General features: G+C 49.8%; 1 protein-coding gene across 1 annotated transcript in view; it reads right to left on the bottom strand.

Annotated features, from left to right (window-relative positions):
• Nucleotides 1-20,901, bottom strand: part of DNHD1 (dynein heavy chain domain 1) — a 62,741-nt gene that overhangs the window by 14,861 nt on the left and 26,979 nt on the right. The window contains 17 exon segments of the mRNA XM_070383101.1: nt 1,625-1,727; nt 1,804-2,008; nt 2,208-2,416; nt 2,684-4,280; nt 8,145-8,433; nt 8,675-8,867; nt 9,040-9,226; nt 9,427-12,322; nt 12,423-12,520; nt 12,815-12,940; nt 14,719-14,926; nt 15,468-15,562; nt 15,943-16,141; nt 16,241-16,368; nt 18,183-18,532; nt 18,534-18,670; nt 19,164-19,321. Coding sequence (XP_070239202.1) covers nt 1,625-1,727; nt 1,804-2,008; nt 2,208-2,416; nt 2,684-4,280; nt 8,145-8,433; nt 8,675-8,867; nt 9,040-9,226; nt 9,427-12,322; nt 12,423-12,520; nt 12,815-12,940; nt 14,719-14,926; nt 15,468-15,562; nt 15,943-16,141; nt 16,241-16,368; nt 18,183-18,532; nt 18,534-18,670; nt 19,164-19,321 — 7,178 coding nt within the window.

Raw genomic sequence — 20,901 nt, 5'->3', positions numbered from 1 at the left:
GGAGGGGTCCAAGATGACTCCTGGGGTTCAGCTTAAGTGACTAAGTGGAGGGCGGTGCCATTTCCTGCGGTGGGCAACTGAAACAAGTACACACGGTTATGGCTGTTAAGTGAATGCCCCTGAGACTATGAACATCTCTTATCCAGCTTTGGGCTTCTTATGTTCTGATCCAAGGATCAGAGAATAATAGCTCCCCTAAACTATATAAAAAATCCCTGGTATTAATCATTTGGAGAAAAAGCAAGACCTGAGATAGACAACTGGAATTTGGAAATCATGGGAAAGAGGACTCCCGTTCATCAATGAACTTCTTAATTTTTTGCATCTCAATCGAGTCTTAATTTTTAATCTAAGCTAGTGATCCTCCATGGTGAATGGTAGGAGGGCAACAGTACTACGAGGACTCCACAGGACACAATGAAAACCACGTATGTAGATACTATGTAAGCCATGCCCCTGGGGCTGTGCCACACCGAAGGATAGCCCTGACCCATCAGAAGAGGAGGGTTCGGCATGGGGAGCTGGAAGACCTGAAACCCCAGGAGAAAGCAAGTCATAGTATCTGCTTGTGGACTGATCACTAGTAACTATCTCACTGTAGTTACTCCTGAACCTTCATCAAAGTTTTGTGTAAGCAGGAAAGGGGAAAAAATGCAATATCAGAATTCCTCTTATTAAAAATGAAACAAAAACCAAAAAAATGTCTATTTTAGGAAAGCATTTTTAACTAAGAGTGTTTGACTACAGAACATGTAATGATGCCACTGCTACCAATTTTAGCTAGATATGAGCGGTTTGCTTATTCAAAGAAGGAAATTGCTCTGTATAAGAAAGCAACAGGATTTTGAGTAAGGACTGGGAAAAAAATCTCTTGTTACATAAGCATTGCCTTTGGGAAGCGCTAAAGGAAAAATAGGGTGACTGAACAGCAATGGGAGCAGTGCTGTGGAGATGGGACAGGGAGAGAAAACTCTGTCACTAGGAAATGCCCTGTAGAGGAAGGTGACAGGAAAACAGGACACTGAGATCTAGTAAAGCATTTAAACCTATTTCTGGTTCTGTTCGAGAATGTAAATTGCCCCCACTGCCATCACCCATCTGCATTTCCCCACTGTACCTGACAGTGTCCATTTTTGTATACAGAGTGTATAAATTTGTATATTTGGTGTACTGTGGAAGGACATGCTGCAGGAACAAAGGGGTATGGGAAGAGAGGACAGCTACAAGAGGTGTGCCAACCAGCAGTGAGCAATAGAGAATCCAGGAGAAGAGGATTAAAGTGAGAGGGGACCATGAGGATGTAATCCTGCCCCATCCCCAATGGGAATCTCTGCAGAGCTTGGGAGCATACTGAACTTCACACAGTCAAGGTACTAGGGACAACCAGAAGCAGACACTTGGGTTTCATGCATTTAGAGGAATCAGCCTGATCTCAGATGTGCCACAGGGAAGTTTGAGCCTGAGCTCTAGAGGAGGAGGCAGCAGGGATTAGAGACAGCCCCTGGGGGAAGAGGGGCTCTCAGGAGACCAGAACTAAGGTTCAGTCTGGTTGGTTTCTGCAAAGTCATTGTTTGGGCTCCTGCTTTGACCTACTGTACATGCCTCAAACTCCTCTCCCCCTTACCTTATGGGAGCCTTTCAGCTGCTCCTCCAAGTTGAAGACCAGGGTGGTGTGGGCACTGTGCTTCTCAATCAGCATCTTCAGATTTTCCAGGGCACTCTGTATCCTGAAGACACAGTGTGCCAGTGAGTGGACCTGAGGGAGTGGAAGGAGATACAGGGGAGGGAATGGGGGTCACTCACCGCTGGGCCCTGTTCTTAATGTGCAGGGTCATCCATTGCCGCTGCAGTACGAAGGTGTCCAGGAAGTCCAGGAAGGTCTTGGGAGTGACGAGTGACAATTCAGGGCACAGGTGCCCTTGGTAGCTGGCAGCCGAAAGGTGGATGAGAGCCATGGCTTTGGCCACGCTGGGAACTGAGGCCTGGATGTCTGGGAACCTCAAGGAGTCTGCAACAGGCATGACTTTAGCCTGGACTTGTGAGCTTGTAGGGGAAGAAAGGAAAGGGACCCTCTCTCCTCGCTCAGGAAGGAGGGCAGAAAAGGTGAAGGGAGGCTCAACCAGGTTCTAGAGAGAGACTGACCCAAGTATCAGTCCTCTTTAGAACCTGGTCTAGATGAGGGGTGAGGGCAGGTAAGGAGGGCTCACCGTTATCAAGGGGTGGGCTCTCAGCGCCCTTCAGGTGATGCTGGGCCACAGCGACCAGGGAGTCTTGGTCCCAGGGTTCATAGCGGTCAGTGCAGGCGATGGCCAGTTGAAGGAGCCTCAGGAAAAGGGTGGAGGGTAGCTGTTTGCGGGCCTGGTCGTCTCCGATCAGGATGAACATGTGCAGGTGACTCCGCACCTGATGGCAGAACCTGTGGGGCCGGAGCTCTGATGCCGTCCTCTCCTTCATCCCTGTCTGCCCACAGGTCCCCACCCCAACCCGACCCTCAGCCCTGCTCTTCTGTGATGCCGTCCTCTCCTTCATCCCTGTCTGCCCACAGGTCCCCACCCCAACCCGACCCCTCAACCCTGCTCTTCCGTGCCCCCTCAGTAGCCCTTAAGTTTTGTGGGGGCTTTTGGCCTTTGGCCAGGGTGGAGCCAGAGCAGAGCGACCCCTGGCTTGGGGGTCTTGGCCTCACCTCTGCCACAGAATTTCCTTCTTGATGTTCTGCTTGACACTAAGGCTGTCCCTGGGGAGATGTCCTTCAATGTTTTCCAGATCTGCCTCTGTGTACAGGTCAGGAAAACTGCCTGAGGTTGCCAGGGCCAGCAGGCGATGAAAGGTAGTAAGATCCACACCCTTGGGCACCAGCAGGGCCACTGGCTGGCCTAACATGCCAGCATGCCAGCTGACCTCCCTTAGACACCGGAGAATGGCTTCCTCTGATCCACACGGCAGACGGAAGAGGCGGGTCTGACAAATGCCAGCAGCCAGAGTGATGGCAGTACGGCGCCCAGTCCCCTGAGCCCCTGCGAGCAGGAGGCCATGCTGCTGGGGCCTGGCCAACACCCGGACCAGGCGGGCCACATGCCGGGCCATCGAGTGGCACCGGGCAAGGTGGGGGTTCAGCCGCAGCTGAGCAGCTGAGGTAGCCAGCTGCTCCTCCAGGCTCATCCACTGGCGTTCCAGGTACAAGTTGGAGCTCTCAGAGTTGGACTCTAGTATCAGTTCCTGACTGAAGACCAGGTCTGAGGGCTTCTCCTGGGGCCGGAGTAGCAGCATTGGGAGCAACAAGGGTGAGACCATGTCTTCTTGGGCTGTCTTCTGACCCAAGTTCTTAGATTTATTTGGCTGGAGTTTGTAGCTGGAGGTCCTTGTGCCTTCCTCCTGGCTTATCTTCTGACTCATGTTTCCTATGGTCATCTTCCTTACTGGTGCTACGGGTGGTGCTGAATCATTGCACGGTGAGCCTGTGATGACCGGAAGGTCGTACGGGGCCTCCTCCTCCTCCGTCTCACTCCCGCTGTTGCTCAGGTCCTCCCACTGAGCCAGCTCCCCTTCAGATTCCACTTCAGGCACCTTCTCTTCCTCCTCCTCTTCCTCATAACCCTTGCCCAGGCTCTGGGGTGCTGGCCCACAGCAGAAGACATTCTGAGCTACCTCTAGGAGCAGTCTGGCACAGAAGGAGCGTTCCTTGAGGCTGTCCAGCCGGTCACAAAACGTTCTCTGTGCCTCATGCAACCAGAGGCGCACGATGTTGCGCGTGGCCATCATGATCATCAGGCGGGTGCCACGTAAGCCGGACACGCGGCGCAGGTGCTCTTGATGGTTGAGACAGTCCACAAAACCCCGGGAGCCCACCCTGATGGGCAGCAGCTGCAGGCTGCCCAGAAGCTGGCTCACAGAATGCATGGAGAAGCGGTAGTGTGGGCGGAGGGGTGAGGGCATAAAGCAGTTGCCCACTGCCTCCCAGGCCTCCAATGAGGCCCGAACCAGGGCTCTTGCTAGAACACTCTCCCGCTCCACAGAGGGGAAGCGCTCGAGCCAGGCCTGTATGCTGGGCATGTGCCTGCTCAGCAGTGTGGCCTGGGTCACACTGCCCAGGGCCAGCACTGTGAAGAGCCGAGAGAGGCGCGGGCAGAGCAGCTGCTCGCAGAAGCCTGGCACCGTGGCAGTGGCCAGGAAGTTGACTCCAGGCTGCAGCGTCTGCAGCTCCAAGGTGCTGTGGGTGTACACAGTGCCATCTATGGCCTGACGCAGAGTCTCCAACAGTGGCTGACAGCTCTTCTCTGGGTCTGGGGGCCATGAACAGAGAAAACCTGCGTGAGGCCGAACAACAGTGTCACCCTGCTCCTCCTCTCCCTGCCTCTGTGGGTCTGCACCTGGCACACGTGGGGTTCTGAAGAAGCTTATGCATCTGGGATGTTGGGACTGGGTCATGTCTGAACGCATTGTTCTCTCTCCCTAGAAGTGAGTGATTTTTTTTTTCCTTCTTCCCTGAATCCTACCTCTAAGACCAATTACATATTCATTAACTGAAGGTTAGTGAACAGAAAGGTTTGGAAACCTGATCTGACCACAGTAGAGGGAAAAGTGCAGTCACTACAGTCAAAGATAATGGAGTTATATCTCATGCAGGCTTTTATAAAGTCAACTTTATTGAGAAATTATTTCTATAAAATAAAATGTACACATTGTAGATAGTTCAGTGACTTCTGACAAATGTATATGTCCGTGTAACCAGCACCCCAGTGATATTTAGGACACTTTCATCACCCCAGAAAGTTTCCTCCTGCCCCGCTGCAGTCAATCTCCTATCACACTGTCCCAGGAATTTCTATCTGATCTGACGTCTATCATTATGGATTAGCTTTGCCTATTCTAGAACTTCATACAAAGGCAATCATACAGTATGTGGTTTACCACGTCTGGCCTCGTTCACTCAGCGTGATTCTGAGATTCATCCTATTTTGCGTGTATCAGTGATTTGTTCTGTTTCCTTGCTGAGTGATATTCCGTGATGAAAATATCACAGTTTGTAGATCCACTGACACTGATGGACTTTTATGTTGTTTTGAGGTTTTGACTGTTCAGAATAATGCTGCTATGAACATACATGTGCAAGGCTATTTGAGAACATACACGTGCTTTCATTTCACTTCGGTAAATACCTGTGAGCAGAACTGCTGGGTCATATAGTAAACATACATTAAATAGGGAAGAAACTGTCACACTTTTTCTCCCCCTGTAGTTGTATCATTTGCTCCTACCAGCAAAGTGTGAGGGTTTCAGTTGCTCCACATTTCACAATTACTATCAGTCTTTCTACTTAGAATCTTTCTAGTAGGTGTGAAGTACTGTCTCACAGGTTTTACATTTGGAGTTCACTGATGCATAACCGTATCAAACACATTTTCATGTGCTATTCGTCACTCACATATTTTTCTTTTGTAAAGTGTCTACTCAAAGTTTTTTGTCCATTTTTTAAATGGAGTTTTTCTTACTGAGTTGTAAGAGCTTTTTTATGTTTTCAAGGTACAAGAGCTTTGTTAGATATATGTATCTTGAATTTTTTCTATGGATTTTTTTTTTTTCGTCTTCATAAGTGTCTCTTGAAGGGCATAGGTTTTAAATTTTGGTGAAATATAGTTGTATCCTAAGAAATCATTGCTTCTAGCCAAGTTCACACAGATTTTTCTTCAATATTTTTTTAAGATTTATAGTTTTAATTTTTATACTTGTCTATAATCTATTTATAATTGATTTTTGTGAATGTTGTGAGGTAAGATTCAAGATTCTTTTTTTTTTTTCCTCACACATACATACAGATGTTTCTACCCCAAGAATTATACTTTCCCCCAGTGAATTATCTTGGAGCACTTGTTGAAAATCAAATGACCATAAATGACCATATAGCAGATTCATGATTCTGTTCCATTAGGCTGTATCCATGTCCTTATACTGATATTGGTATTTATTACTTGATTACTGTAACTGTGTACAGTAAGTCTTAAAGTCACTAGTTTAAGCCCTCCAACTTTCTTATTTTTCAAAGTTGTTTTGGCCCTTCTAGGTCTTTCGCATTTCCATGTAAGTCTCAGAAACAGTGTGTCAGTTTCTAAAAAATAAAAAAAACAAAATAAACAAGACTTTCTAGTTTAGACTGGGGCTGCACTGAATCTGTAGATCAGTTTGGGAGAAGGAACACCTTAACACTGGTGACTCATCTGATCTAAGAACATGATACATTTCTACATTTACTTAATTCTCTTTTATCTCTGCAGTATTTAGCAATTTTCAGTGTGTATATTTCACTAAGTTTATTCCTAAATACTTTAAGCTTTTACATGATATTTTAAATGATACTTAAATTTTTAATTTCTGATTGTCATTAGGATGTAGAAATAATAATGATTTCAATAGATTGACTTTGTATGCTGTGAGCCTGCTAAATTCACTTATTTATTCTGATAGTTCTGTAGTTTTGTTTTTGCTTTTGGTAGATCCTTAGGACTCTCCATGTAGTAAATCATGTTATATGCTAGTAGAGATAGTACTTCTTTTCTAATTTTAAAGGCTTTTCCTTCTTTCTCTTATTGTATTGATAGCAGTCTCTGTTCACTATTAAAAAGCAGCAGTGAGCGTGGACACTCTTGCCTTGTGACTGATCTTATGGAAAAAATGTTCAATATTTCACAAGTATGTAATTAGCTATAGATTCCAATAGATGCCCTTCATCAAATTGAGAAAATTCCTTTCTATTCCTAGTTTGCTGAGAGTTACCATAAATAGTGTTGAATTTTATCAAATGCTTTTTCTTTATCTACTAGGATGATCTTATACTTTTCTCCGTTATTCTCATGTCATGCATTATACCAATTGATTTTTGAATGTTAAGTCAACTTGCATTCTTGAGATATATCCCCACTTGATGATAATGTGTTGCTAAATTTTACTTAATATCTCACGAGGATTTGTTTTGCATTTATATTTATGAAAGATCATGGCCTATAATTTATTTTCTTGAAATATCTTTCAGAACTTGGTATTAGGGTTTGGTGGCCTTATCAAATGAGTTGAAAAGTATTTACTCCATTTTCTGAAAAACTGTAGGTTTCCATTTTTTTCTTAAATATTGGATATAATTGAACTGTGTAATAACCATCCAGAACTGGGAATGTTTATTATTATGAATTCAAGTTTTTAATAGATATATAGGGCTATTCTTTTCCTATTCTTTTTCTTCTTGAGTTAGATTTTGATAAGGTGTGTTTTTCAAGGCATCTGAATTACTAAATTTATTACTATAAGTTTTTCTACAATATTCCCTTGTTATTCTTTTTAATATCTTTAAAATAAAACCTCTTTCATTCCTGATATTGATCATTTATATTTCCTATTTTATTTCTTGATTTGTGTTACTTAGGGATTCATTTATCTTTTTAAATTTTTGCTTTGCTGATATTTTCTATAGTTTGTGCTTTTTATTCTATTTCATAGATTGCTGGTCTGATCTTTATTATTTATCTCCTTCTAAGTATTTTAACTTGCTCTTCTTTTCCTAGATTCTTAAGCTGAAAATATAGATCACTAGTTTCAAATTTTTCTTATTTTCTAATTAGGCATTTAAAGGTGTAAACTCTCTGAGCACTGCTTTAACTACATTCCACAAATTTTGATATATTGTGTTTTCATTATTATTCAGTTCAAAATAGTTTCTAATTTCCCTTTGAGTTTCTTCTTTTATGCATGAGTTATCTAGAAGTGTGCTGTTTAATTTCAAAAATTGGGGAATTTCTAGTATCTTACTGGTTTTTGTTGCTAAAGTCAGAGAAAATATTCTGTAAAAGTTAATCCTTTGAAATTTGTTGAGACTGATTTTATGCATAAGGTCTATCTTGGTGGATGTTCCATGTGCACTTGAAAAAAAAGTACATTTTGCAGTCAGTGGATATAATGTTCTCTAAATGTCAATATGGTCAATACTGCAAGGGATGCAAGGGACAAGATTATTCAGTGAGCATATGTAGACTAAGAAGATATTAAGAATGGAACACTCAAGTCTGGACTGTAGATATAGGTCTGAGAGTCGATAAATACAGCTAAGGATTTTAGAGTCAAAAGAAAGGACGATGACTCCTTCCCTCCCGACTCCTCACCGGAAGCAGCCAGGTGCAGATCCTCCAGCAGGAAGAGGAGAAAACCTTTAGAATCCAGGTGCCGCGCAGTCCATGGGCCGGCTTGTGATTGCCCCTGGACCTCCCGGCTCAGCAGGAGGCGAAGGTGGGTGGTACTGACAGCGGGGTGAACGGGGCTGTTTATGTAAGGGTGCTGTGGCTCCACCAGCACTTCCACAAAGGTTGTCTTCCCTGTTGCTGCCTCTCCAGCCAGCAGCACTGGGTGTCCCTCTGACAGAAGCAGGTCCACCACGTACAAGAGCCGCTCAGTCTGCAGGACAGGAGCAGGGCTTACTGTGGCAGCTCCTGGTTAGCACAGTAATCTAGCTGAAAGTAAAGGTCTTAGGAGGCTTACATTAAAGTTGTATTTGCAGAACACTTCATGTATTCTTGTGATTTTAAAAACGTTTCAAGGAATGGGAGCAGGCAGCCCTCGGCTATGCCGAGGACATGTACAACCCAGGATATCTCTTTGAGCCCCAACCCCAGCTTCAGCCCCACTGTCCTCACACCTGGGGAGAAGGGTAGAAGGTGCCCTGAGTTCCCTTGATGCGGCTGCCCAGGTATTGGCCAGTGAAGGGGGCCAGTGTCCCGTCTTCGGGGCATACATGTAGGTCAAACACCGAGTCTGAGGGTGGCAGCTCACAGTAGTTGGAGAGGCAACTAATAGAATCCCTCAGGAAGGTGTCATAGAGGGGCCAGAGCCTGCTCAAATGAACATACGGTGAGAGTGTCATATGGTTACAACAGTTCGACTACACTCAGTTTCCATACACTCACACACCCCACCCTTCTCCAACAATGGCGCCAGGGTTTGGACACCCATGGGTCGTCCCATTTCCGCCTCTCCATTTCCCCCCTCCAGCCCTGTAGACACCTGGAGGGAAGGTGGGCTCCGAAGCCCCAGATCACAGCAAAAAGAAAGCTGCTGATGGCCAGCAAGTGCTCCCTGCGCTTACTAGGCACGGCATCACTGTCAATCTGGCTCTGGTGCAGACAGCTGTTTTTTGAGGCCTTGATGCTTCGAGCCACTATACACTTTGAATCACTATAGCTGAGGTCCTCTATGAGGGTCACCATGGCCAGGAAAGGAGCCCCAGTAGGAAAAAAGAGGAGGGGGTGGGAAAGAGAGTAGAGGTTGGCTATCACTTCTCACTTTCAGTCCCAAGACCCTAGTCCACCTAAGAACCTGGGCCACAAGCTTCAGCTTATATCCCCTCTATCCTCAAGGCCATAAAGCTCTCAAATCAGTCCTTGCCTTCACCTGGGATATGTGCCTTTTCCTCCTCATCTATGCGCAGGTATGGGTTGAGCAGACAACGCAAGATGCGAGCCAGGCTGGTGACTTCAGCCACACCTGGGCAAATGGCCCGCTGTCCATGTACCTGCAGCAGAGAGCTAACACCCTGGCAAGTGAGGAACTGGAATGTTGCGGGCACCAGCCCTTCAGCCAGGTGGCTGAGCTCAGTGACAGTCTGGGGCTGCAGGCGGTACTCACGGGGCAAGGCTGCCATCAGGACGCTCAGTATACCCTGCCAAGTCTGCTCCCCCCCACACCACACCAGGGCACAACGGCCCACCACTGTGGGGGACATGCCTGTGGTATCGCCCATTTCCATCAAAAGAAAAGTACCTGGGGGTCGTGCTATTTGCTGACCATTGGGGAGGCTAAGCTGTGGGGGGTCACCTAGGAGGCAAGTGATAGAGTCCAGCCAGGAAGAACTGGCAGCTCCATCACATATTATCCAGTGATGAATCCCCACTGATTCCTGTACCTGCCCCCTCGGGCCCACGGTCCTACACCGACTGGCTTCACGCAACAGCCTGGGGAAGACACCATTGTGCCAGCAGGGGCCCTCCAGCCATCCCAGGAACTCCTGAGGGCTGAGGACGCCTGGATACAGGTGAGTAATTTCCACAGGCTGGCAGCTCTGGGTTGTGGGGTCCTCCATGGCCGCCAGCCGATTCTGGATCTTAAATAAGCTGTGCCAACACATGGTCTTGCCACTGCCTGCTGGGCCCAGGAGCAAAATGCCTGAGGCCTGGCCCAGGGCCTGGCTCAGTTGATCTAGGGACCCCAAAATATCAGGGCTGGGATGCAGGCCTCCCTGCCGTAACTCCTCCACCAGCAGTGACTTCCTCAGCCTGGGGGTCACAGGCTCTGCCAGCACCTGGGAGGCGGTGGGAAAGAGCCCACAGAGCAGCTTCTGGAGGTCCTGCAGATGGGCCCCCTCCAGGAGGCTGAACAGTGGGGAGCGCAGCAGGGTGCGCAGCAGGGTGGCCTCCTCCATGGTGGCTAGGCTGCGGGACTGCTCAGACTCGGGGTCCTCCTTGGTCACATTCAGAGCCTGTATCGTGTCTTCTAGCACTTTCCTGAGGAGGGGCAGGCGGCAGGGCAGGGGCCCAGACACCAGCTCACGCTCTAGGGAGAAGAACTTGGATAGGCGGGTCGCGATGCGGGAAGCATCCCGGATCCCTGCACCCAGCAGGGTCAGCTCTGCCACTTGCTGCAGGTCGGGCAGGGTCAGCGCCACGGGCCGCAGCAGTTGGCGCAGGTTGGCAGGCATGGCAGGGCTCAGGGCCCGCAGCGTCAGGAGACAGCCGTAGCCAAGGCGCATATCCACATGATGTCTCTCAAAGAAGCTGCTGCCGAGGAGCCAGGGGTGGGTGGGGTCGATGGTGCTGGTACTTCGGGAAGCTTCCTGGTACAGCGGGGCATACAGGTGGCGCAGTTTGGCCAAGCGCTGGCCCAGGGCAGAGAGCAAGCCAAGGGGCAAGTGCTGAGCTGCTTCTAACAGCAGCCAGGCACCTCCCTGCAGGGCACCATTCAGGTAGTTGCTCAGGCTGCGGGCCTCCATCTGCGGCAAGCAGGGCATCACCACCAGCTGGCGCCCCAGGGCCTGGGCCAGGCTCTTTACTATGGCTGCCTTGCCCACACCACTGGGGCCCAGTAGGGTCCCGCAGGCCACCTCTTCCAGGGCTAATAACAGCACGAGGGCTGGCCGCTCAGGCAGCAGGCTGGGTAGGGACCCCAGTCTGGGACCCAGGTACTCATAATTGTACAAGAAAGATCGACCCAGCACATCTATCCAGCATGCAGCTGGGGACAGAAAGGTCTCAGTAGACACAGCAGTCTTGAGACCCTGCAGGGGGCTTTGCGGAGCAGTGTGAGGGGAACCCAGGTGATACTTGAGTTGGCGGACCCAGTGGAAGTCTGTCAATCCACTGACCTGGTGCTCTTGCAGCAGCTGGGATATGTCCCGGTGGGTCACCGCCATGACAAGCAGGGCACTGAGCAGGCTGGTCTGGCGGACAGAGGGCAGGGGCTGCTCACCCTGAGAGGCCCTCTGGGCCCGGAGAAAATGAACCAGTACCTCTAGCTTGCGCACATGCATGGGGACCATGGCCAGGGTCCTCTCTTCAAGCAGAGCCTCCTCCATGCCGGCCCACCACACCACTTCCTCCGCCACCAACACACACTGCCACGGGAAGGCCTGGACTAAGTCCAGCCAGTGCTGGACATACATCTTCACGGGCAACTGGCTTTCCTGGGGCAACTGGTTTTCCTGCTTGAAGGCCTTGTCTAGGGACGGGCCCAGAGCAAGACGGGCAGCCACGCAGTCCTGCAGATTGTGCACCAGTGCCAAACGCAGACTCTCCTCCAGGGAAGCCAGCCACTTAGGGAGATCGGGATGCAGAGGAAGGGGCCCCCGCAGCTGCACCTCCTCCCCACCCACCCCGAACACCGCGAGTGCCTCCACCTGAGTCTCTATGCTTGGGCTTGACTCCGGGTCATCCTTGCCTTTTGCAGTTTCACTGGACTCGAAGCTCACGGCATGCACGTGAGGAAAGCAGCGTCGAGCCCACAGCTGGGCCTCACAGGACTCCAGTGGGGCAGCCAGCAGGGCCACGAGCTCACTGTCACTGAGGAAGAAGAGGCGGGGGAAGTGGGCGCGCACGGCATAGAGCACACTCTCCAGTGCCATGATGATGCCCTCCAGGTCCATGGAACCCTCCTGCAGCAGTTGTTGCAGCTGCTGGCCTTGGAAAAGAGGGTTCCGCTTGGCACTGGGCACTATGAGTGACAGAACCAGGGGGTCAGCTACAGAGATCTGCATCAGGGTCCGATACTGCGCATCCATGGCCTCGAAACGGGTGCTCTGTGGTAAGAGAGGGCAAGGTGAGGGCAGCGCCCCCACTCCGACCCAGAGCCCTGCTGCTCAGCAGCACTGGTCCACCCTGCCACACCCACTTCCCTACCAGCTCAGGACTCGGAAACTGGATCTGCATCTCATGCAGAACTTTATTTAGGAAGATCCACTTTTGCTGGAAAGTCACCCACACCTGCAGCAGGGCACCTGTGAGGGCAGTCAGGGGAAAAATGGAGGGAGACTAGGGTTCTAGCTTCTGCAAGAGGGACCAGCCTCCTCCTGCCCTCTTGGGGCGCCCTACCCCCAAAAAAGCTGCTTAGTAGGACCCCGGGACCTTGCACGAAGGAGAGAAAACCTGCAACGTGAATAAAGACCTGGTCACTTTAGCCCAAAAAATGGCTCTGAAGGTGGTGCTCACTCTGTCTTCCCCAACCCGCACCTCTCTCCCCGTCATCTCCCGTCAGGTCCCACCTATGAGCCCAGCTAGAGGCCTGCACTCACTCAGGCCGTGCATGATGGTCACCCACTCCAGAGCAATTCTGTTTAAGTCTCCTGACTTCTGGATGGCCAGGATCTTGAACAACACCTGAAGGCTTTCATGGATAGAGTCCTGCAGTCTGCTGTAATCTAAGGAAGAGTGGACTTGAGCTGAGCTGAGCTGAGCTAGCAGTCAGATGGGGCAAGGGCACAGGCGACTGATACCCAAAACACGCTGAAACACACAGATCTCAAACTATTCTCTGGAAGATATAAACATTTTTTCCTCCACTAGTTGAACCATATGCTCACCAACAGTCAGAGTGTGTTTGCAAAACTGTTTATGTGAGTTCTGTTTATTATGTGAGTTATATTTTAATTATAGAATTTAATCTAGTATTATGTTAATCAGTGAAATACAGGTGGGGAAAGAGTTGCTGGTTCTATAAAAACTATGGAAGCCTTCAGAAGTAAAGGTAAACTATTAAAAAATAAAGGCATGATATTAAATTAGGTATCCATGCTGTTGCTTTAGTCTTGTCTGGCTCTTTGCTACCCTATGGACTGTAGTCTGCCAGGCTCCTCTGTCCAAGGGACTCTCCAGGCAAGAATACTGGAGTGGGTTGCCATGCCCTCCTCTAGAAGATCTTCCCAACTCAAGGACTGAACCCACGTCTCTTTACATCTCCTACACTGCAGGTGGACTTTTTTTTACCACTAGCACCACCTGGGAAGCCCAAATTAGGTATAGACAAGTCAATTTTTTTAAACTGTGAAATTATAATAAAACTCTAGAAAAATTCTGGACTCAGCTTCATAAGTGTCCTCGTGTCACTTCTCAACTTTCAGAAATGGAAAGTGGAAATAGCAGACAATGTATTAATACTACAAAGGCAGTGCGGAACATCTATCAGTTGACTGCAAATCAAAGAAAAGCTCTTGTCCTCAGGTTAAAAGGTTAGTAAATACATGTACATTATATGATTTAAGCTAACATAAAAATCTTAAGCCATGTATGCATATTTTATGACTGATTGCCCTATTTAACTAACTTTTTGAATCTGCTGGCTGTTTTTAATTAGACCGGCTAAGAGGATTTCTCCTTTACTGGCAGTTCCCTAATTATTCCATTTTAGGTGCCTGGACATACACTGCGCCCTCTGTCTGGCAAGCCCTTCTGCCCTTGCATGTTTAGCAAACTTGTACTCCTTCAGAAGTCAGCGTGAGGCCTTTTCCTAAGGAAACGGAAGACTTCTCTCAGTCTCCTGCTTGTTTCAAGTTGCTCCTCTTTCTGATGGCTCAGTGGTAAAGAATCTGCCTGCTAACCAGAAGACCTGGGTTCAATCCCTGGGTTGGGAAGATCCCCTGGAGAAGAGACCAGCTACCCACTCCAGAATTCTGGCCTGGAGAATTCCATGGACTGTGCACTCATGGGGTCGCAAAGAGTTAAACACGACTGAGCGACTTTCACTTCTACTTTTTCACTGCTCCATCGCACACCCATCTCTGTTCTCTTGTCCCTGTCTGGGAGTTCACAGGAGACAGGACTTTGGTCCGATAATCTCAAGAGTCTCCTGAATTTGGCTCAGAAGAGGCAGGTGAGTTTGACGAGGGAAGGACAAAGGAATGAACGAGCTGGTGCAGCCTAGAGGACAGAGCATTGAACACTGTGGAGATGTGACCATAAAGGGGAGACCTTTGCTGAAGAGGCCAGACATTGGGCAGGAGAGAGGGAGTGAGGGGCTCCCAAGAAGATTAAGACTGTGTGGGAGCTGCATGGAAGATACTGTCTCAGAAAAGACAGATGGCTCAGGCTGTCCAGGAGGGCAGGGGCCCTGGCTAGAGAAGACAGATCTGGCAGAACTTGGTGGATGAATATGCCCCTCACCCTGTCTGGCTATCACTGAGCCCTAAGAGGGCCTCCTCACCTGAGAGGATGAAGGTGCCGCTGTCCTTGCCCACTACCTGCCACTGAGGGCTGCGGGTTGCTTGCCTCTTGGAGCGCTCAGAGACTGGGGACTCGTAGGGCACATGCAGGATGAAGTTGAGCAGTCGCAGCTGGCGTGCTTCCCAGGCCCGCCGCAGCCTCAGGAGCGCCTCGTGGGCATGAGTCCGTATGTTTTCAGTCCTCCAGATCTGGAAGAGCGGAGACTTAGGAGCCGGGACTGGGGCATGGCTCAGGGGATAGCCCTGGAGCTTGGACTCGAGGTCCAGGGCTCAGAAGAGAGCGGGTCTCGGAGAGGGAGACCGAGGTCATTGGCTTCAAAGGCAAGCCGCCAGCATCACACTGTGACCTAGGGCTGCTGCCCTGAAACCCACTCTTTTGCAAAGCTCTGGCCGAGCAGACAATACATCAATCAACTCATGCTCTTTGGGGACAGGGTAAGTATTGGGGGACATCTGCCATCCTGTGTGCCCACCACTTAGAGGCTGCCACCCACTTCCTTCCCCTGTAGAGGAGGGACATACTCTCAGTCACAGAGAGTCTGGAACCACCCATCAGATCCCCATACTCCCCCAGGAGGCTAGCAATCTCAACCCCCTCCCCACAGACCAATATCTGCTGTCCCCCTTGTCTCAAGGGGCTGCTGGGTCTTAACTAGCTCTTTTAGAGCTTAGCAAACAGGCCTTGGGCTTGAGCTACCCCTCCTCGGTGGGGTTGTTGGGGAGGGCCCACCTGATTGATTCGATCTGTAAACTCCAGCAGCGGACAAGAGAGCAGCTGGCCCACTGTTAGGAGCTCTATGCTGTAGAGACTGCTTAGCCCTAAGGCTGGAGGTGGAGGGACAGCAAGTCAGAGCAATACTCGGTCTTTGGCAGAGCCCAACCTAGCCCAGCCCAGACAGCACATCTCAAAGCATGACATAGAGGCAGGGGCCCAGAACCCAAGGTCCAGAGCACAATTCAGAGTCCAGAACTAAGACTCCAGCCTAAGTCCAGCCCTGGGCAGCAGAGAGGATCCACGTGGTAGTGTGGGAGGTTAAACATGCTTGTCTCAGTGAGGGGAAGGAGGCTGTGGTCCATGGGGAAAGGTCAGGGCAGCCCAGGGAGGAAAGATGCTTCTCCAAAAAAGCCATAGAGAAGTGAGTTGTCCCATTGTTCTACCCCTATGTCCTTCCCTCCCCCAGCCCTCTGACTCTATCCAAACCCACCTCGCAGGAGTGCTTGGCAGTTGAGGTTCTGCACCTGGAGGCTGCCCAGCTTGTTCAGCAGGGGAAGGAGGCTGCGAAACTCCTCCAGCATGTGCATGCAGCGCTGCAGCACTGGGCTATGCAGCCCCAGGGTCGCACTTACCCGGGCCGCCTCTGTCAGCCAGCAGTCTGTCTTCTCCTGGGCCAGAGCCAGATTGAACTGTGGGGGGAGAGGCACACCGGCAGCTGGAGACCCTCCCACCCCCAGCCCTAGAAATGCTTCACACCCGGGCAGGGGCTCCAAGGAGGGCGTCAGCACCTTGGCAAAAGCCATGCACTTCCATTCACTGATGTTTTCAGAGATGACTCGGTACAGGTGCCAGATGTGCTGCTGCTGCACGATGGGGCGGGTCCCACAGACTGGCAAGGGCACAGGACTCTCGTCCCCTGTGGAATAGGCCCGGGGGTCATGTGGGGGCATGATCAGTCAAGATCCCATAATGACAGAAGGGAGGGTCCTGAAAGTGCAGGGGACGAGGTTGGGGGGTGGGGGCGTAGTATCCAAAACTGTTCAGTACAATAAACGAAGGGAGAGTTAGTCCAGGGAAAGAAACTCTAGGAAAACGTGATAGGGATGAAAGGGAAGGTGTCCTCTTCTACTGATTAGAGTCTGTCTCTCTTATGCCACTTCAGCCACACCACCCTTCACTATTGCTCAGATACTTCAGCCCTGCTCCCTCTTGATGAGGGCCTTTGACTGGCAGCTCATTCTTTCTGGAACACTCTCTTCTAGAGAACTATATGGCTCACTCCCTTACCACATTGGAGTCCTTGATCAAACGTCAGTTTCTGAATGAGACCTAGGCAGTGCCCCCCCCCCCCATTAAGAACTGCTATCCACCCTCCCTGACATTCTTGACTCCTCTTAATCCCAAGGACAGAGGAGCCAATTTTTTGACTTCAGAATCCAATATTTAGCCAAGCTGTGATATAAGGACATTATACAGTCATTCTTAGTCATAAATACCTTAGAAATTCTAACACCTCCAACTCCCTTCTTAGAAAAAAAAACAATTACTCAAAGAGTTACTGCAGCCATCCAAGGAAGAGGTGAAAAAAACTAAAAAGATGTGGTATTTTTAAAACTGGAAGTGGGTAAACAAAACCATGCAACCTTAGATGTCAAAATAGTTGTTAACACGGTTACAGAACAAAGCAAATGTCAAAGATAGCAAGTAAAATTAAAGACACAGAACAGAAAATAAACTGTAGCATTAATGGTCTAGATCTAAGATCCCAGATTGTTGTATTAATAATAAAAACTGGGAGTTTGGTGAAGAGACAGGGGTGGAAAAAGGAAATAAAATCAATGCTGTACAGTTTTCCAGGTAAAACCCCACAAGGCCAGAGTCCCCTACTCTACTTTTCCACAAACATCCAACCACTAGCAGGAAAGGCCAAGGTCTGTGGTCTACATCAGCTGGAGCATGGGATGAGGGTCCCCCAATACTTGACCAAAGGAAGTCCCTTGTTTTAGGATGGTCCCAGAGCATCTCCTCCCTGGGATTGGGGACCTCACAGTCAGAGATGGTAGCGGTTGGCAGCTGGCTAAGAGTCAACTCAGAAGCAATATGCCCTTGCAAAGGATACAAGTGAGCGACAGAAGTGACCGCACCTGTGAAAAGAACCTGCAGCCCACAAAGTCCTTCCAGTGCAGAAGGGAAGCAGCCTAGCCGCACACTGCACAGAAGGGCCAAGACCAAGAGTTCGGTCCGGCTTTCCTCCTCGGGGCCAGGGAAGCCCTCAGCAGCCACCTCTCTCCACCACACTGGCTGGAAGCAGTGGCCATGGAGCATCCACACCCGTTTTTATCTGGGACTTGCTGCCGGCTGTAGGCCTGAGTTGAACAGGGCTACACAACGGCTAAGGACTACGACGAGAACACATTTACATTTCTCTGCACAGGCTTTTAGCCCTGCGATCCCATCACATTCTGATGGAACACTCACCTATTTGCTTTCTCCTCCAGACCATGAGCTCCCATCTAAGCACAACGTTTATCCCCACCCTAAGCACAACACTTGACATACCCAATGGATTTAGATTTTGTCCTGCGATCTTTGCATATGAAAGAGACTAAAATGAAGGTATGTGATTCCTAAGACTTGCTTAGGATCACCCAGGACACAACCCAGGATCACACCACCCAGGATCATACCACCCAAGGGTGGTGGTGGCGGAGGGGGCGGGGCTCTGGGTACCAGTGAAGGTGGTGTAGGCATGGTGCAGGTCACAGAGGCTGCTGACTGTGCTCTGGTACTGACGCTCCAGGGAGATGAGCTGGCGCTCGGTGCTCCTCTGCTCCTGTGCAGGGTCCATGAACGGACCAGACAGGGCCTTCTCAATCACGCCTTCCAGCTCCGCCAGTGCCGTGGCCATCAGCTGCTGCAGCTTGGGCACGATGGCATGCCGCTTGCTGAGCAGGAACTCTGAGGCCTGGCTTTTCTCATACTGGAATGACTCCCATGTGTCCATAAGCTGAGGGGCAGGCAGAAGTGTGGTCAAGCAGAGCTGGTGGTGGTGGGGAGGAGCAGCGGGAGGGGCAGAGGAGATGCCTTCTCACCGAGATGTCCAGTGCCTCATTCTCAGCACTGAAGAGGCCAAAGTGGTTTCGGATGAGCTCATAGAGTGACCGCGTGTATTCCATTTGCTCCTCCAGCTCAGCGTACCGCTCATTGGCCTCATTCAGCTGCAGGGATGACAGCATGAGACCAGCACCCTCACAGCCCTGTGCCTCTCTCTGCACCCATCCTGAGGGGCACTCCCTCCTGCTAGAGGCTCCAGGTCCCAGCAGTTGCCTTTTAACCCACCGAGATCAGGGCAGCCCGGGATCAGATCCCCATCTGACCGAGGTCTCCCTGAAGACAGCACAGCTCCTCCCCCATCGAGTCATTGCCCTGAGGACAGGGCAATGGATCTCTACTTAAGCATACAGAGAGCAGAACTCTGTCTCTGAAAGCAGGACTGTCTCTCTCTCATCACATCAGGGCCTCCCCATATCATGAGGATACTGAGGGCCATGTGAACAGGATGAGAACTGGCCAGGGCAGGTCACACAGGTGAATGCAGTTTAAAGGCATCAAGCCCCACTGGGAGCTCAGCAGAGACCGGAAGGGAGTGTGCTTAGCACGTGAGCGGGATGGCCCTGGATAAGCTGGGGAGGAAGGATTGGGAGCGCCCACCTTCTGGGAGCACCATGCAATGGAGTGGATATCTGAGTTGATGGTTTGGAAGGCCTTCATGAAACCTGTGAGCTCCGTTATCAGCTGCTGGCTGCGGCTCTGGCATTCGTTCTGTACCTGTTCAAGAATGTCCTTCCTGATGTTTACCAGCTTGGATTCTGAAGACAGGAGAGAGTGAGGCGTGAGGGGCTGCAGTGCCCAGGGAGCATCCAGGGGAGGCTGGACTGAGAGCAGCTTGCAGGGGAAGCCAGAGCATGAACTGGTTCCCTCAGTCACTGAACACGTACTGGACCCCTGCCTGGTGTCATTAGCTGCAGTTCACTGGGGCCCGTGCTGGGCACCAGCAGACAAGGATGATGAGTGAGACAGAAAGGTTCTCACCCAGAGAGGCTCACAATATGGCAGTAGAGACAAATATATAAATGGACAATCACGTATCAGTGCAATAAATGCTCTCCAGCCAGCCCTCAACCTGGCTCAGTGAAGAGGAAGGAAGCCTGCAGAGACTGGGAAAGGCGTCCTCAGGGCAGGGGGCACTGGAGCCGACTGCACTAGGTGGTTAAGGCTCCCAGGGGCACACCCAGTGGATGAAAGCATGTGCAAAGGCAGGGGAACGCCATGTCCATGATAAGCAGAATGCCCACCAGATAAACAGTTTCTGTCTGAGGAGTCTTATTGCATCTGCTCTAGCAGAAGAAGGACCAAGAAGAGTGTGCACTTTGCCTTTTGTTTTTTAAGGATTAAAGAAAACAAGCTGTCAGGTGGATTTGCAGCTGGAAGATAATCTTGGAAGCTGGCTTTGGCAATATGAACAACTCCACTGTCGCCAAGGACAGGAATAATACCAATATGATGGGTCATATGGTAGAGCAAGGATTCAAACGCTGGCAGCCTGGCTCCATCTTGTTATATTTTATGCTTTGAAGGGTTAAAAGTAAATTGACTCATCTTTCATGAGCATCTCTGCAACTGGAAAGTAGGATAGTGAGTTCCAGGGGCATATAATTGAGACATACAAGGAATGGATCTGATGGGGTTTTGAAGAAAGTAACCAATAGGAATTGGCACCAAGAGATGAAACTGAGAAGACCAAGACGAGAGAACCTCCAAGGGGTACTCAAGGTTGAGCAGAACACAAAGATGTGAACTTGTCCTTTTCCAAACTGTCCCACTGGCCTCTGACAGTAGCTGGACCATTGCAATGGTGTTGCTTTCTGAGCAGCAGCACCGGGTTGATGAAGACCAAGAGCTCAACAGTGACACCATGTGGTAAGAAGGAGCAGTAGACTGATAAAAGTACCAGGGTTCCTCCGGGTTGCAAGTTGGAGATGGATGGGAAAAGACATTTGAGAGATACTTAGGAGGCAGAAGAATGGAAAGGATTTGGTGACAGGTTGGATGTGGTGGAGTTAGGGAGATGGGTGAGAAAAGTACGAACTCAAGTTTCTGTTGAGGCCAACTCATTATCATTCTCTATTAAAGGGAGCCCAGATAGAAGAGGAGCAAAGTCTCAGGATAAATACATAAGACTAGAAGGATGAAAGAAGGATGAAAGTGAACAGAAGAGAACAAGGTGAAACAAAAAAAATTAAGCATTTGCTGCATGCCATACTCAATGCTAGGAATATTACAAATAGTATCTCATTTAATCCTCCTTCCCATAACCCAGTGAGTGGCTACATTATTATGTCCATGTTACAAATAAAGAAACAAGCTCAGTGATATGAAGTCATGCAAA

Source organism: Bos mutus, chromosome 15 (assembly GCF_027580195.1).
Source record: "Bos mutus isolate GX-2022 chromosome 15, NWIPB_WYAK_1.1, whole genome shotgun sequence".
NCBI classification, from domain to species: domain Eukaryota; kingdom Metazoa; phylum Chordata; class Mammalia; order Artiodactyla; family Bovidae; genus Bos; species Bos mutus.
This window is presented reverse-complemented; position numbering and strand designations above follow the sequence as displayed.